The sequence below is a fragment of the Macaca nemestrina genome, chromosome 20 (assembly GCF_043159975.1).
Source record: "Macaca nemestrina isolate mMacNem1 chromosome 20, mMacNem.hap1, whole genome shotgun sequence".
NCBI classification, from domain to species: domain Eukaryota; kingdom Metazoa; phylum Chordata; class Mammalia; order Primates; family Cercopithecidae; genus Macaca; species Macaca nemestrina.
The window spans coordinates 62281922-62295970 of NC_092144.1; the positions used below are offsets into that span (position 1 = coordinate 62281922).

A 14049-nucleotide genomic window follows, 5' to 3' on the forward strand; every position below is an offset into this window, starting at 1 on the left:
TGTAGATGGGTACGGACAAACCTCTCCCTCCTTTGCTGCTTTAGCTGGTAAGGAAACCTGCTCTGTCACTTCTTCTGTTACTTCGTTACATGCTCTTTCTTCCTCTGATTCCTCCTCCTCGTCATCTGTGTGGAAAGGCTCCAAGGTGGAACAAACCAGAGCCCACACTGACCAGACAGTTATAGGAATATCCTCAGTACCATCGTTATATGCCTTCTTTAGTGTGCTGCCTACCTTTTCCCAGACCTCTACATTCATAGTTCCTCGGTCCGGAAACCAGGGGCAATATTTCTTTACCACACCTAAAAACCTGCATGAGTCAGCTAGTGCTAACCTTTATTCCTCCTTTTCTTAGGAGCTGCCAAAGCAGGCTCAAATAAGCCTCATGTCTGCTTGACCCTTTTCCCATTGTTACCCTGATGCTTCTGAGCTCCTCTTTTACCATGGGGATTGCTTAAGAGTACTCGGGTGTCCTCCAGCATAGTTCCACGTTCTCCAGCTCTGGCGACCCTTTGATTTGGGTTCGAGTCCCACATTGGGCGCCACTTGCAGGGACCAGCTCAGTTGTGGGGACCCTAACCTAGCGGAACTAGAGGAATTAAAGACATAGACATAAGAATAGAGTGTAAAGTAGAATCGGGGCCAACAGCCTTCAGAGCTGAGAGCTGTGAACAGAGTTTGACCCACATATTTATTGACAGCTAGCCATTGATAAGCATTGTTTCTATAGATTCTAGGGTAACTAAAAGCGTTCCTTATGGGAAACAAAACATTCTTAGCGAGGAGTAGAGAAACGGGCTCTGGCTAATTATCTGCAGCAAAAACATGTTGTTAAGGCCCAGGCCACTCATGCTATTGTTTGTCGTTTGAGCAGTTTTCCACTCCGGGCAGGCCAGGTATTCCTTGCCTTGCTCCAGTAAACCAACAACTTGTAGCAGTGTGCGTCATAGCCATCACGAGCATGTTTCATTGCTGCAGAAATCCTGTTTATGGCCAGTTTCTTTAAAGCCTGTTTATGACAAGCTTAGGGCCTGTTGTCAGCACCTCAGTCCCTCTTATCTCACTTAGATTCCATCTCCCATTACCCAGTGACATGAACTGGGGATGAGGCTCCACCGGGCATGGTTCTGGGAAGGGCTTATTCCCTAACATGGATGGAGATGGGGTGTGGGCCCCGTGGCATTAGAGCTGTTGGACAGTAGGGATTGTTCAGGGGCCACATCTGAGTGCACCATCACCTCTCTGTAGACCAGAACTGCACATAGAAGTCATGTATTATTGTGCACAAGCACCTAGTAAATTGTAGGAAAGAGTACAGGAAGCAGAAACCTTTTCTGCCTGATTTTTTTTTTGTTTGTTTTGTTTTTTGAGACTGAGTCTCTGTCATCCAGGCTGGAATGCAGTGGTGCGATCTCAGCTCACTACAACTTCTGTCTCCCTGGTTCAAGTAATTCTTGTGCCTCAGTGTCCCGAGTAGCTGGGATGCCAGGTGCCCACCACCACACCTGGCTAATTTTTGTATTTTTAGTAGAAATGGGGTTTCAACATACTGGCCAGGCTGGTCCTGAACTCCCGACCTCAGTTGATCCACCTGCCTCACCTTCCCAAAGTGCTGGGATTATAGGTGTGAGCCACCATGCCCAGCCTTCCTGCCTGATTTTTACTACATTTGAAGCTAAATGCCTTTCCCAGTTTTTTACGTCTAGCTTGGTTCAGGGAGGACGTTCTCTCATCATCCTCAGCATGTACCTCTCCCAGAGACTGATTTTCCTTCAGGGGGTCTCCTGCACCAGCTATGTTAGGCAAAGAATATGGTAATTTTGCTCAGAGATTGGAGCAGATTTTTTTTTTTTTTTAATTAGAGAGGAGGAAATAATATTCTTGTCCACCAATTATTATCATTTTTTTCAACATCAAGTTATATATACATTTGTCTTACAGGAAAACTCCAAATGTACAGGTTAGGCCATCAAATACAAAGCATTCCCTGTCCTAAATGTCTAAGTGACATGTAAATAGTTGTTATGGGAGGGAGTCTTCAACCCTCCCTCAGTCTCACTGGGGACCCACTGCTGTCAGCTCTGTCAGGAGTGAGAGCAAGTCCTGTAGAATTATATTTATACAACATTATGGTGTTTTACGTAAAATTCTCGGTGATTGTTTTATGATACTTTATTCTGTAGGTTGTGAAAATTTGCTCCTTTACACCCTCATGTGAACGTTGTCTGAATTAAAAATCATTCACCTCTCTGTTTTTAGTGTCTGACTTGGTTCAGGGAGGATGCATTCTGGACAGCCCAGCTGGAGACTCTGGAGGTCCCGCGCCTTATCTGGGATGCGTCCTCTCTGGGCTTTGCTTGTTACCTCCTCACTGAAGGGGATGACCAGGTTCTGCTCAGGAGCTCCCCTTTCTGCACCTGCTCTGCAGCCTGTGTGGGGCAATAGGAAGCTGGGGTCTGCACCGCCACCTAGTGTCTGCCTGCATTACTGCTGGCTCTGGTTTATGCTGGTGCCTTTGTTCTCAGTGGCTTCCTGACCTGGGGCCCTGTTACTTCAAAGCTTACTCAGTACCCTGAAAAGTCAGAAGGTTGGAAAGACATTCCCATTGTTTTCCTCTCTCAGGAGAAATCTAGAGTTCGTAGTATCCTCTGGATGATGGCATGTCATGCCTGGGCAGGGGTTCTGGTGAGCGTGTGTCACATATTTTCACAATCAGCTCCCAGTAGCTTGACTTGGTACTGGTGCACCTCTCGGTGCAGCCTCCTGAGTGTCTTCTAGATTTCTCACAAAGGCAATTGGCCCACATATTCTTGTTTAAGTTGTGTCTACATGGATTAAAAATGGTCTAGGGCTTCCTGTTCCTCTGTCTTGCTGACATTACTCTTTTAGTAGAGTTGCAGATTTCTTACACAGGTCTGGAATGCCTTCTAGTTAGGGGCCATGTATATTTCCTAAGGGAGATGTCAGATGTATCTTTACTGTATGTGTCATTTTATAAATATTGCTGCTAAAGAAGGAAACTTTTTTCAATATAATATATTTTTTTAAAATTTATTTTCTTCTTTTAACTCTTTTTTCTTTCTTTTTGAGACAGAGTCTTGCTGTGTCACCCAGACTGGAGTGCCATGGCAAGATGTCAGCTCACTGCAACTTCTGACTTCTGGGTTCAAGCAATTCTCATGCCTCAGCCTCACGAGTACCTGAGATTACAGGTGCCTACCACCACGCCCAGCTAATTGTTTATATTTTTAGTAGAGATGGGGTTTCACCATGTTGGCCAGGCTGGTCTCGAACTCCTGACCTCAAGTGATCCACCTGCGTCAGCCTCCCAAAATGCTGGGATTACAGGCGTGAGCCACTGCACCAGGCTAATATATTCTTATTAGTTAATATGCTAAAATGACATTCTTTGTCTTGGTTACAATAATTTTATTAATTATATATATTTTTAAATACAGCTTTTTCCTGCCCCCAGCCCCACTAATTTTTTCTTTTTTTAACCTCTCCTTCTGGTCCCTGCTCAGGCATCCTGTGCAGTGGTGATTGGCTGTAGCACAGACCAGCCCCCTTTTCCCTGCCTTAAAGTCGAGCAAATGTCTGCCATGTTTACTGCTGATTATCGTGTTTCATGACATGTTCTTGCTTAATGATATTGTTGTTTTTGTTTTTGAATTTTATTTTTGGCCTTGTTTTTAATTATCTAGTAATTTCTTAAGATGTATACTGCTAGGCCGGGCGCGGTGGCTCAAGCCTGTAATCCCAGCACTTTGGGAGGCCGAGACGGGCGGATCACAAGGTCAGGAGATCGAGACCATCCTGGCTAACATGGTGAAACCCCGTCTCTACTAAAAATACAAAAAACTAGCTGGGCGAGGTGGCGGGCGCCTGTAGTCCCAGCTACTCCGGAGGCTGAGGCAGGAGAATGGCGTGAACCCGGGAGGCGGAGCTTGCAGTGAGCTGAGACCCGGCCACTGCACTCCAGCCTGGGCGACAGAGCGAGACTCCGTCTCAAAAAAAAAAAAAAAAAAAAAAAGATGTATACTGCTGAGATATTTTCTTTGACTTATTTTGTTAAATTATTATATAATAATAAATTTTCTATCATGCATTAATGTTTTATTTTATTAATGGAATATATTGATAAGCCCCATTGGGCTTTTGTAAATACCTAAACACGTAAATTTTATGGACATAATTATTATATTTATGTAAGTTGGGGTCAATCACATGTGTGTAGAATCCCAGCTTCTTGGAAAGCTGAGGCAGGAGGATCCCTTGAACGCAGGAGTTTGAGACCACCCTAGGCAACGTACTGAAACCCCATCTCAATTTTTTGAAGTATTATATATAATCATATTTTTTATATAAATAGAGATGGGATCTTTCTGTGTTGCCCAGGCTGTTCTCAAACCCCTGTCCTCAAGCAGGCCTCCCACCTTGGCCTCCCAAAGTCCTGGGATTACAGGTAGAGCTACCATGCCCAGCCTGCATTTATATTTTTGAATCTGGGTATTTAATAGAGATTGGAGTTCAACTTTCTGTGTTTTTTTATCGTCTATAATTTTTTAATGGCTTAATATACAACCATGTTTATAAACTAAATTGAGTACAGCTTTTACATTTTTGTTGCAAACATGCTGAAATGTACATAGCAAAAATAACAATGACAGGTGGGTGCAGTGGTACAAATCTTTAGTTCCATATACTTGGGAGGCTGAGGAGGGAGAAACATTTGAGCCCTAGGAGTTCAAGGCTGTAGTACACTGTGAATAAGCCACCACCATGCAGCCTGGACAACATAATGAGACCCTGTCTCTAAGAATTAAAAAACAAAAGTGATGACAAATGTCATCTAAAAAATAGATTATTGACAGACAACTCCTATTTCAGTTAATGTGTATAAGTGTATACGTGTGCTAGTGTATATGGGTCTAAGTGTACATATTTATGTGTGTACATGTGACATGTGTCCATGACTGCACAGATGAGCAAGCCTATGGTTTTATTAAGACACATCATCATTTTTATGTATTTTTTTTTATTTATTTTTTTTATTTTTTGAGACGGGGTCTCGCTCTGTCACCCAGGCTGGAGTGCAGTGGCCGGATCTCAGCTCACTGCAAGCTCCGCCTCCCGGGTTCACGCCATTCTCCTGCCTCAGCCTCCTGAGTAGCTGGGACTACAGGCGCCTGCCACCTCGCCCGGCTAGTTTTTTGTATTTTTTAGTAGAGACGGGGTTTCACCGGGTTAGCCAGGATGGTCTCGATCTCCTGACCTTGTGATCCACCCGTCTCGGCCTCCCAAAGTGCTGGGATTACAGGCTTGAGCCACCGCGCCCGGCTGTATTTTATTTTTTTAACAGTTGAAATTACATTTCAAATATTTTCCATGACCTCAGATATTATCCTACATTATCATGTTAATGAGTTGATAGCTGTGAATAGTAGCATATTATGGGATACATGTGTGTACTCATATATAATGACCTTTTATGAAGGTCCATGATTTTATCCCTAAACTTGTTTTAACTTTTTTCTTAGGTAATTGTCAATTTACTTTTGATGCTGATCTGTTCATTGTTCGATTTCTTTGGTTTGGTTCTAATGCCCGGACACCTGGGAGGCAGTGCTTACTCTGCTGTTTTTAGTCCTTACACCTGGGGCGAGTTTCTTAGAGTATCTGTGACACAGTTGTCTTCTCAGTAAGACAGGGACAGGTGTTTCTTTCCTGGGCTTTAGTTGTTATAGCAGTTAGTACATGTAAAGCATTTAGAGTAGTGCGTGTCTCATGGGAAGCGTTCAAAAGCTTTAGTCATTGCTATTTTATCATCACAGTTTTATACTTCTTTTTTTTTTTTTTTTTTTGAGTCAGAGTCTCACTCTGTAGCCTAGGCTGGAGTGCAAGTGGCGTTGATGTTGGCTCATTGCAACTTCCGCCTCCTGGGTTCAAGCGATTCTCTTGCCTCAGCCTCCTGAGTAACTGGGGTTACAGGCACCCACCAGTACACCCAGCTGATTTTTGTATTTTTAGTAGAGACGGGGTTTCACCACGTTGGCCAAGATGGTCTCGAACTCCTGACCTCAGGTGATCTGCTGCCGTGGCCTCCCAAAGTACTGGGATTACAAGCATTAGCCACCATGCTTATAATTCTTTTTTTTTTTTTTTTTGAAGCCACTGTGGACATCGTCCTCTCCGAAGACACCACTTGTATAGTAGTGGTGGTGTTATTGGTAGATATTCAGATCAGGTAGATACTGAATATCACTTGGAGTGTAAAAAATAATATCTAATCCTTCTATAGAGATTACCATGGGTTACTTTTTATTTGTATTTCTTGTATGTCCACAAAATGAAAAATCTATATTGATTTTTAAAATATAACTTATTTTGGAAAAGCATAATAAAACACAACTCACAGGCTGGGATGGTGGCTCACACCTGTAATCCCAGCACTTAGGGAGGCTGAGATGTTTGGACCACTTGAGATCAGGAGTTCAAGACCAGCCTGGCCAACATAGTGAAATTCTGTCTCTTCTGAAAATACAAAAATTAGCTGGTGTGATCGTGTGCACCTGTAGTCCCAGCTACTTGGGAGACTGAGGCACAAGAGTTGATTGAACCCAGGAAATGGAGGTTGCAGTGAGCCGAGATCACACCACTGCACTTCAGCCTGAGCAACAGAGCAAGACTCTGTCTCAAAAAGAAAAAAAAAACATTTACAGACACATAACTACATCACAAATACCTTAATTAGATTCGTCAGAGCATTCTCTTCAATCGAGTTAATCTTTATAACTCCCTTCTCATTTTGAGTGAAGATAAATACCCTTTACATATCCTGTTGGTGAAATATGTTTTTCATTTTAGGGACATTTGACATTCAGGGATGTGGCCATAGAATTTTCTCAGGCGGAGTGGAAATGCCTGGACCCTGCTCAGAGGGCTTTATACAAGGATGTGATGTTGGAGAACTACAGGAACCTGGTATCCCTGGGTGAGGATTGTGCCCCTGCAGAAGCCGGGATCTGCCCTTGGTTATTTCAGCATTTTCCCTTGTGTGCCTCCTGGGAGCGCCTGCATTGTTTGACTGACATTAAGCAGGAGAATCACTTGAACCTGGGAGGCAGAGGTTGCGGTGAGCCAAGATCACGTCATAGCCAGCCAGGGCAACAAGAGCGAAACTCTGTCCTCCCCCCAAAAAACAAACAAAAAAAAACCAAAAAAAAACCTTATTGACTCGGGCTGGGACCAATGGCTCACACCTGTAATCCCAGCACTTTGGGAGGCTAAGGCAGGAGGATCACCTGAGGTCGGGAGTTCAAGACAAGCCTGACCAACATGGAGAAACCTCATCTCTACTAAAAAGGCAAAACTAGCTGGGCATGGTGGTGTGTGCCTGTAATCCCAGCTACTTGGGCGGCTGAGGCAGGAGAATTGCTTGAACCTGGGAGGTGGAGGTTGTGGTGAGCTGAGATCAAGCCATTACACTCCAGCCTGGGCAACAAGAGTGATCCTTGCTTTCTCCCTTTTCTCTTGTCTTATAAACTAGGGAAAAGGGATGTGGCAGAGAAGCTGGGAAGGACAACAGGAAAAGTGGTGGTCTCATTCCAATCCTAGCACTTTGGGAGGCTGAGATGGGAGGACCTCTTGAGGCTAAATGTTCAAGACTAGCCTGGGCAACAGAGCGAGTCCCAGTCTCTCTTAAAAATTACACACACAGCTGGGCACAGTGGCTCACACCTGTAATCCCGGCACTTTGCGAGGCCAAGTCGAGCAGATCACCTGAGGTTGGGAGTTCAAGACCAGCCTGACCAACATGGATAAATCCTGTGTCTTCTAAAAATACAAAATTAGCTGGGCTTTGTGGCACATGCCTGTAATCCCAGTTACTTGGGAGGCTGAGGCAGGAGAATTGCTTGAACCTGGGAGTTGGAGGTTGTGGTGAGCTGAGATCGCACCATTGCACTCCAGCCTGGGCAACAAGAGCGAAACTCAGTCTCATAAAAAAAAAAAAAAAGAAAAGAAAAAAAAAAATCTAAAAATCTTGTTGACTCAGAAATGAAAAGCTCCATAGTGTTTTCTGGAGTTGAAATGTCGATTTTCTTCAGAGGTTCTGTCCCCTTCATTATACATCATTGGGTGATACCAGGGCTGAACTATGCATAAAACCTTTTTTGTTGGTTTTTGAGATTGAGTCTTGCTGTCACCCAGGCTGGAGGGCACTGATATGATCTTGGCTCACTGCAGCCTCCACCTCCCAGGCTTAAGCAATTCGCCTTAGCCTCCCTAGTAACTAGGATTACAGGCGCCTGCCACCACACCCGGCTAATTTTTGTATTTTTCATTTTTACAATGTTGGCCAGGCTGGTCTCAAACTCCTGGGCTCAAGCCATCCACCTGCCTCAGCCTCCCGAAGTGCTGGGATTACAGGCATGAGCACCCAGCTGCATAAAACCTTATGGCAAACTTCAGATACCCACTTCCCTGTTTTCTACTCCTGTGCTTTTTTTAATGTTTTGTTTTTTTGAGACGGAGTGTTTCACTCTTGGAGGCTGGAGTGCAATGGCGCGATCTCAGGTCACCGCAACCTCCGCCTCCTGGGTTCAAGCGATTCTCCTGCCTCAGCTGCCCGAGTAGCTGGGATTACAGGCATGCGCCACCACACTTGGCTATTTTTTTGGTTTTGTTTTTGTATTTTTAGTAGAGACGGAGTTTCTCCGTGTTGGTCAGGCTGGTCTCGAACTCTCAGCTTCAGGTGATCCGCCCGCTTCAGCCTCCCAAAGTGCTGCGATTACAGGTGTGAGCCACTGCACCTGGCCTCTACTCCTGTGCTTTATACTCAGTAGTTACTGGAAAGGGGCTCGATGTCTGCTTGTTATTACATTCCCTAAGCATTCAGAAGGAGGCAGTCTGTGGATTAATTTGTGAAACGTTATTCTTGATTCATTTGTGATATCCTTTCTCCTTCCTACACATAGGGCTTGGATTTTGGAGATGCCACAGCACATTTTGATTCTTTTTTTACAAACAGGAATCTCTCTTCCTGACCTGAATATTAACTCCATGTTGGAGCAAAGGAGGGAGCCCTGGTCTGGTGAGAGTGAAGTGAAAATAGCAAAAAATTCAGATGGGAAGGAGCACATCAAAGGTGTGAACACAGGTAAGAGCTCAGATGGGCAGGGTGGAAGCCATGCTGTTGTTTGGGCTTTTTGTTTTGTTTTCTTTTGTCTAATTTTGTTTTTTTGTTTTTATTTTTGTGTTTGTTTTTTTTTTTTGAGATGGAGTTTCACTCTGTTGTGAAACAGAACCTGAGAGATGGAGCAAGACTCGGTTTCAAATAAATAAATATATATATTTTTTGTTTATTTGACTGGAGACCCTTCCTTTCCTTCCTTCTTTCCTTCCTTCCTTCCTTCCTTCCTTCCTTCCTTCCTTCCTTCCTTCCTTCCTTCCTTCCCTCCCTCCCTCCCTCCCTCCCTCCCTCCCTCCTTCCTTCCTTCCTTCCTTCCTTCCTTCCTTCCTTCCAGAATTTTGCTCTGTTTCCCAAGCTGGAGTGCAGTGTCGCTATCTCAGCTCACTGCAACGTCCGCCTCCCAGCTTCAAGGGATTCTGCTGCCTCAGCCTTCCAGGTATCTGTGATTACAGGCACCTGCCACCAGGCCCAGCTAATTTTTGTTTGTATTTTTAGTAGAGACGGGGTTTCACCATGTCCAGACTGGTCTCGAACTCCTGACCTTAAGTGATCCGCCCGCCTCAGCCTCCCAAAGTGCTGGGATTACAGGCATGAGCTATTGTGCCCAGCTTATTTTTGTTTTTCAGATACAGGGGTCTTGCTATGTTGCCTATGTTGATTTTGAACACCTGGGCTCAAGCAATCCTCCTTTCTCAGCCTCCGTAAGTACTCTGATTATGGGCGTGAGCCACGATGCCTAGTCTTATTTTTTTTTTTTTTGAATTTAGATTTAATTGATTACCAGTAATATTTAACTCATTCCTCCTACAATTTCACTCTCTCCCCCCTCCCTTTCTGTTCTGTTTGTATGAATTTCGGTATTTTAGATACTCAAATGGAATCATACAGTATATGTCTTTTTATGACGGGCTTATCTCACTTAGTGTAGTGTCTTTCAGGTTCATCTATTTTGTAGCACATCAAGAAATTTGTATACTCTTTCAGGACTGAATAATGTTTTTCTATTTGTCTGTACCACAGTTTAACTATTCATCCATTGGTGGACACCTGCATTGCGCCTACCTCTTTATTATTTTTAATAATGCTGCTATGAACATGGGTTTTTGTTGTTGTTGTTGTTGTTTTTTGAGACGGAGTCTCGCTGTCTCGCCCAGGCTGGAGTGCAGTGGTGTGATCTTGGCTCACTGCAACATCTGCCCCCAGGGTTCAAGTGATTCTCCTGCCTCAGCCTCCCAAACAGCTGGGACTACAGGTGCCCACCACCATGCCCAGCTAATTTTTGTATTTTTTGTAGAGACAGGGTTTCACCATATTGGCCAGGCTAGTCTCAAACTCCTGACCTCATGATCCACCTACCTCGGCCTCCCAAAGTGCTGGGATTATAGGCATGAGCCATCGTGCCTGGCCTTGAACATGGATTTGTAAGTATCTCTTCAAGATGCTGTCTTTATTTTTATTTTATTTTTCATTTGTGTGTGTGTGTGTTTGTTTGTTTGTTTGAGATGGAGTTTCGCTCTTGTTGTCCAGGCTGGAGTGCAATGGCACAATCTCGGCTCACTGCAACCTCCACCTCCTAGGTTCAAGCAATTCTCTTGCCTCAGCCTCCTGAGCGGCTGGGATTATGGGTGTGCACCACCACACCCAGCTAATTTTTGTATTATTAGTAGAGATAGGGTTTCACCATGTTGGCTAGGCTGGTCTCAAACTCCCCACCTCAGGTGATCCACCTGTCTCGGCCTCCGAAAGTAGTAACATTACAGGCACGAACCATTGTGCCTGACTTTCTAGTTTTTAATCTGTATACCCAGATGTGGAGTTGTTGCGTATACTAATTATTTGATTTTAGATTCTTTCAGAAAATGTCATACTTATTTACAAAGTGACCGCACCATTTCACATTTCCACTAACAGGAGCACAGAATTCTCCTATTTCGCCGTATTTTCGACAACACTTGTGATTTTCTGGTGTTTCATTTTTTTTTTCCTTTCTTGACAATAAATATTCTATATGGGTATGAGGTGATATTCTGTATGTGTGTGAGGAAAAATATCCTATGTTTTCTATTTGCATTTCTCTAATGATTTGTGATATTTTGCATTTTCTCTATGGTCATATATCACCTTTGGAAAAATGTGTATTTCTTTCTACATTTCTTAATTGGATTATTTGTTTTGCTTTATAAGAGTTATTTATATATTTTTATTTTATTATTTTATTTATTTATTTATTTATTTATTTATTTATTTATTTAAGATGGAGTCTTGCTCTGTCACCGAGGCTGGATGCAGTGGCGTGATCTCAGCTCACTGGTACCTGTGCCTCCCAGGTTCAAGCAATTCTCCCACCTCAGCCTCCCAAGTAGTTGGGATTACAGATGCACACCACCGTGCCCGGCTAAATTTTTGTATCTTTAATACAGTTGGGGTTTCACTATGTTGGCCAGGCTAGTCTTGAACTCCTGACGTCAGGTGATCCACCTGCAGCTGCCTCTCAAAGTGCTGGGATTATAGACATGAGCCACCACATCCGGCCTATATATATTTTAGATATTAAGTTTTTATTACAGATATGTTATGCAAATATTTTCTCACATATGGTAGGTTTTCTTTACATTTTGGTAATTGTTTTCTTCCATCCACAATAGTTGTCAATTTTGTCATAGTGCATCGTGTGTATTTTTACCTTCTTTCCCATACTGTCAGTGTTATATCTGGGGAAACATTGAATCCAATCTCATGAAGCTTTTTACCTATGGTTTTTTCTAGGAGTTTTATCATTTTAGGTCATGAATAGACTTTAAGTTAATTTTTGCACAGGGTGTAAAGTAAGGGTTCAGCCTCATTCCTTTGCATATGGGCATCCTTTTTCTTCAGCACTATTTATGATGAAATGACTGTCCTTTCCTTATTACATGATCTTGGCATTTTGATTGAACATCATTCGACCAAGTATTTGAGGGTTTGTTTCTGACTTCTCTGTTCTTGCTTTTTTTTTTTTTTATGAGGGTATGGATTATCACTCTGTTGCCCATGCTGGAGTGCAGCTGTGTGATCTCGGTTCACTGCGACCTCTGCCTCCTGGGTTCCAGTGATTCTCCTGCCTCAGCCTCCCAAGTAGCTGGGATTACAGGCATGCGCCACCATGCTTGGCTACTTTTTGTATTTTCAGTAGGGATGGGGTTTCATCATGTTAGGCAGTCTGGTCTCAAACTGCTGACCTCAAGCAATCTGCCTGCCTCGGCCTCCCAGACTGCTAGGATTTCAGGTGTGAGCCACCGCGCCTGGGTCATTTTTTACTTTTAATAGAGAATTTTATCCTCTCATTTGGTTTACCGGTACTGTCTGGAATCCTTTTATTTCATTTTGAAGGTCTTTCTGTAGCATTTCTTGTTGGACAGGTCTAGGGTACTAATGAACTTCCTTAACTCTTCTTTATCGAGGAAAGTCTAAATTTCTTCTTTATTTTTGCAGCTTACTTTTGCTCCACATAGTATTCTTGGTTGATTTTAAGCACTTTCAGTATGTTATCTCACTGTCTTCTGGCATGCAAAGTTTCTGCTGAAAAAAAGTACATAGTCTTACACATTTTCCTCTAAATGGCAAATATCTTTTTTGTTGCTGCTGTCAAAATTCTTCCTCTGTCTTTGATGTTTGATAATTTGTTTATAATTTATCTCTGCGTGAACGTCCTTGGGTTAATTTTAATTTGAATGGTCAAGGTTTTTGAATTGTATATTCAGGTCTTTCTTCAGAATTGGGATTTGGACAATTATTTGGACATTATTTCTTCAATTGCAATTTCTGATCCTCTGTCTTCCCCTTATGAACCTCTAATAATTTGTATATTGTTGTGCTTGAGAGCATCCAAAAAACCTGTTAGCATTTATTTGCTTTTCTTCATTGTTTTTTGTTTTTGGTATTTGGAGCTGATTATATATGTGTGTGTGTGTGTATATATATGTGTGTGTGTGTGTGTATATATATGTGTGTGTGTATATATTTATATATATATTTTTTTTTGCGGGGGGGACAGACTATCACTCTTGCAATGGCACGATCTTGCCTAACTGCAACCTCTGCCTCCTGGGTTCAAGCGATTCTCCTGCTACAGCCTCTTGAGTAGCTGGGATTACAGGCACGTGCCCCCACACCTGTCTACTTTTTGTATTTTTAGTAGAAACGGGGTTTCACCATGTTGATCAGCCTGGTCTCGAACTCCTGACCTCGTGATCTGCCTGCCTTGGCCTCCCAAAGTGCTGGGATTACAAGCATGAGCCACTGTGCCTGGTGGAGCTGATACTTTTGAATAACCGATCTTTAAGTTTGCTCATTCTTTTCTGTGCTCTATCCATCTGTTGTTGAGCACCTAATGAATTTTTACTTTATTGTATTTCAGCTCCAGAATGTTTTTTATGTTTCCTCCTTTAATATCCTCCTTCTCATGTATTATTTTTCTGATTTCATTTAGTTGTTTATCTCTCTCTGATAACTTTTAGCTTATTAAGAATCTTAAGGCAGTTGCTTTAAATATTTGTCAAGGGCCAGGTGCAGTGCCTTGTGCCTGTAATCCCATCATTTTGGGAGGCCAAGGCAGGAGGATCACTTGAGCCAAGAAGTCTAGGCAATGTCATGAGACCTTGTCTCTAAAGAACACAAAAAAAACTTGCTGAGGCTGAGTGCGGTGGCTCATACCGGTAATCCTAGCACTTTGGGAGGCTGAAGCGGCTAAATAAATATTTGTCTAGTAATTTAGAGAGCTGCCTGTCTTTTTCTAGGTTTGGCTTTATTTATTTTTTAGCGATAATTCTCTTTCCTTTTGTGTAATTTTTGGATTAGGTTTGGTAAAATAACTGCTT

General features: G+C 42.9%; 1 protein-coding gene across 14 annotated transcripts in view; it reads left to right on the plus strand.

The window, feature by feature from the left end:
- Nucleotides 1-14049, plus strand: part of LOC105497072 (zinc finger protein 480) — an 88314-nt gene that overhangs the window by 8690 nt on the left and 65575 nt on the right. For 11 of the 14 annotated variants that reach the window (XM_071086115.1, XM_071086111.1, XM_071086108.1 and 8 more), the window contains 2 exons: nucleotides 6868-6994; nucleotides 9032-9160. In XM_071086115.1, coding sequence (XP_070942216.1) covers nucleotides 6868-6994; nucleotides 9032-9160 — 256 coding nt within the window. Of the gene's footprint in view, nucleotides 1-3094; nucleotides 3213-6867; nucleotides 6995-8978; nucleotides 9161-14049 lie in introns of all 14 variants that reach the window. The other 3 variants (XM_071086119.1, XM_071086118.1, XM_071086120.1) reach the window with 3 other exon arrangements.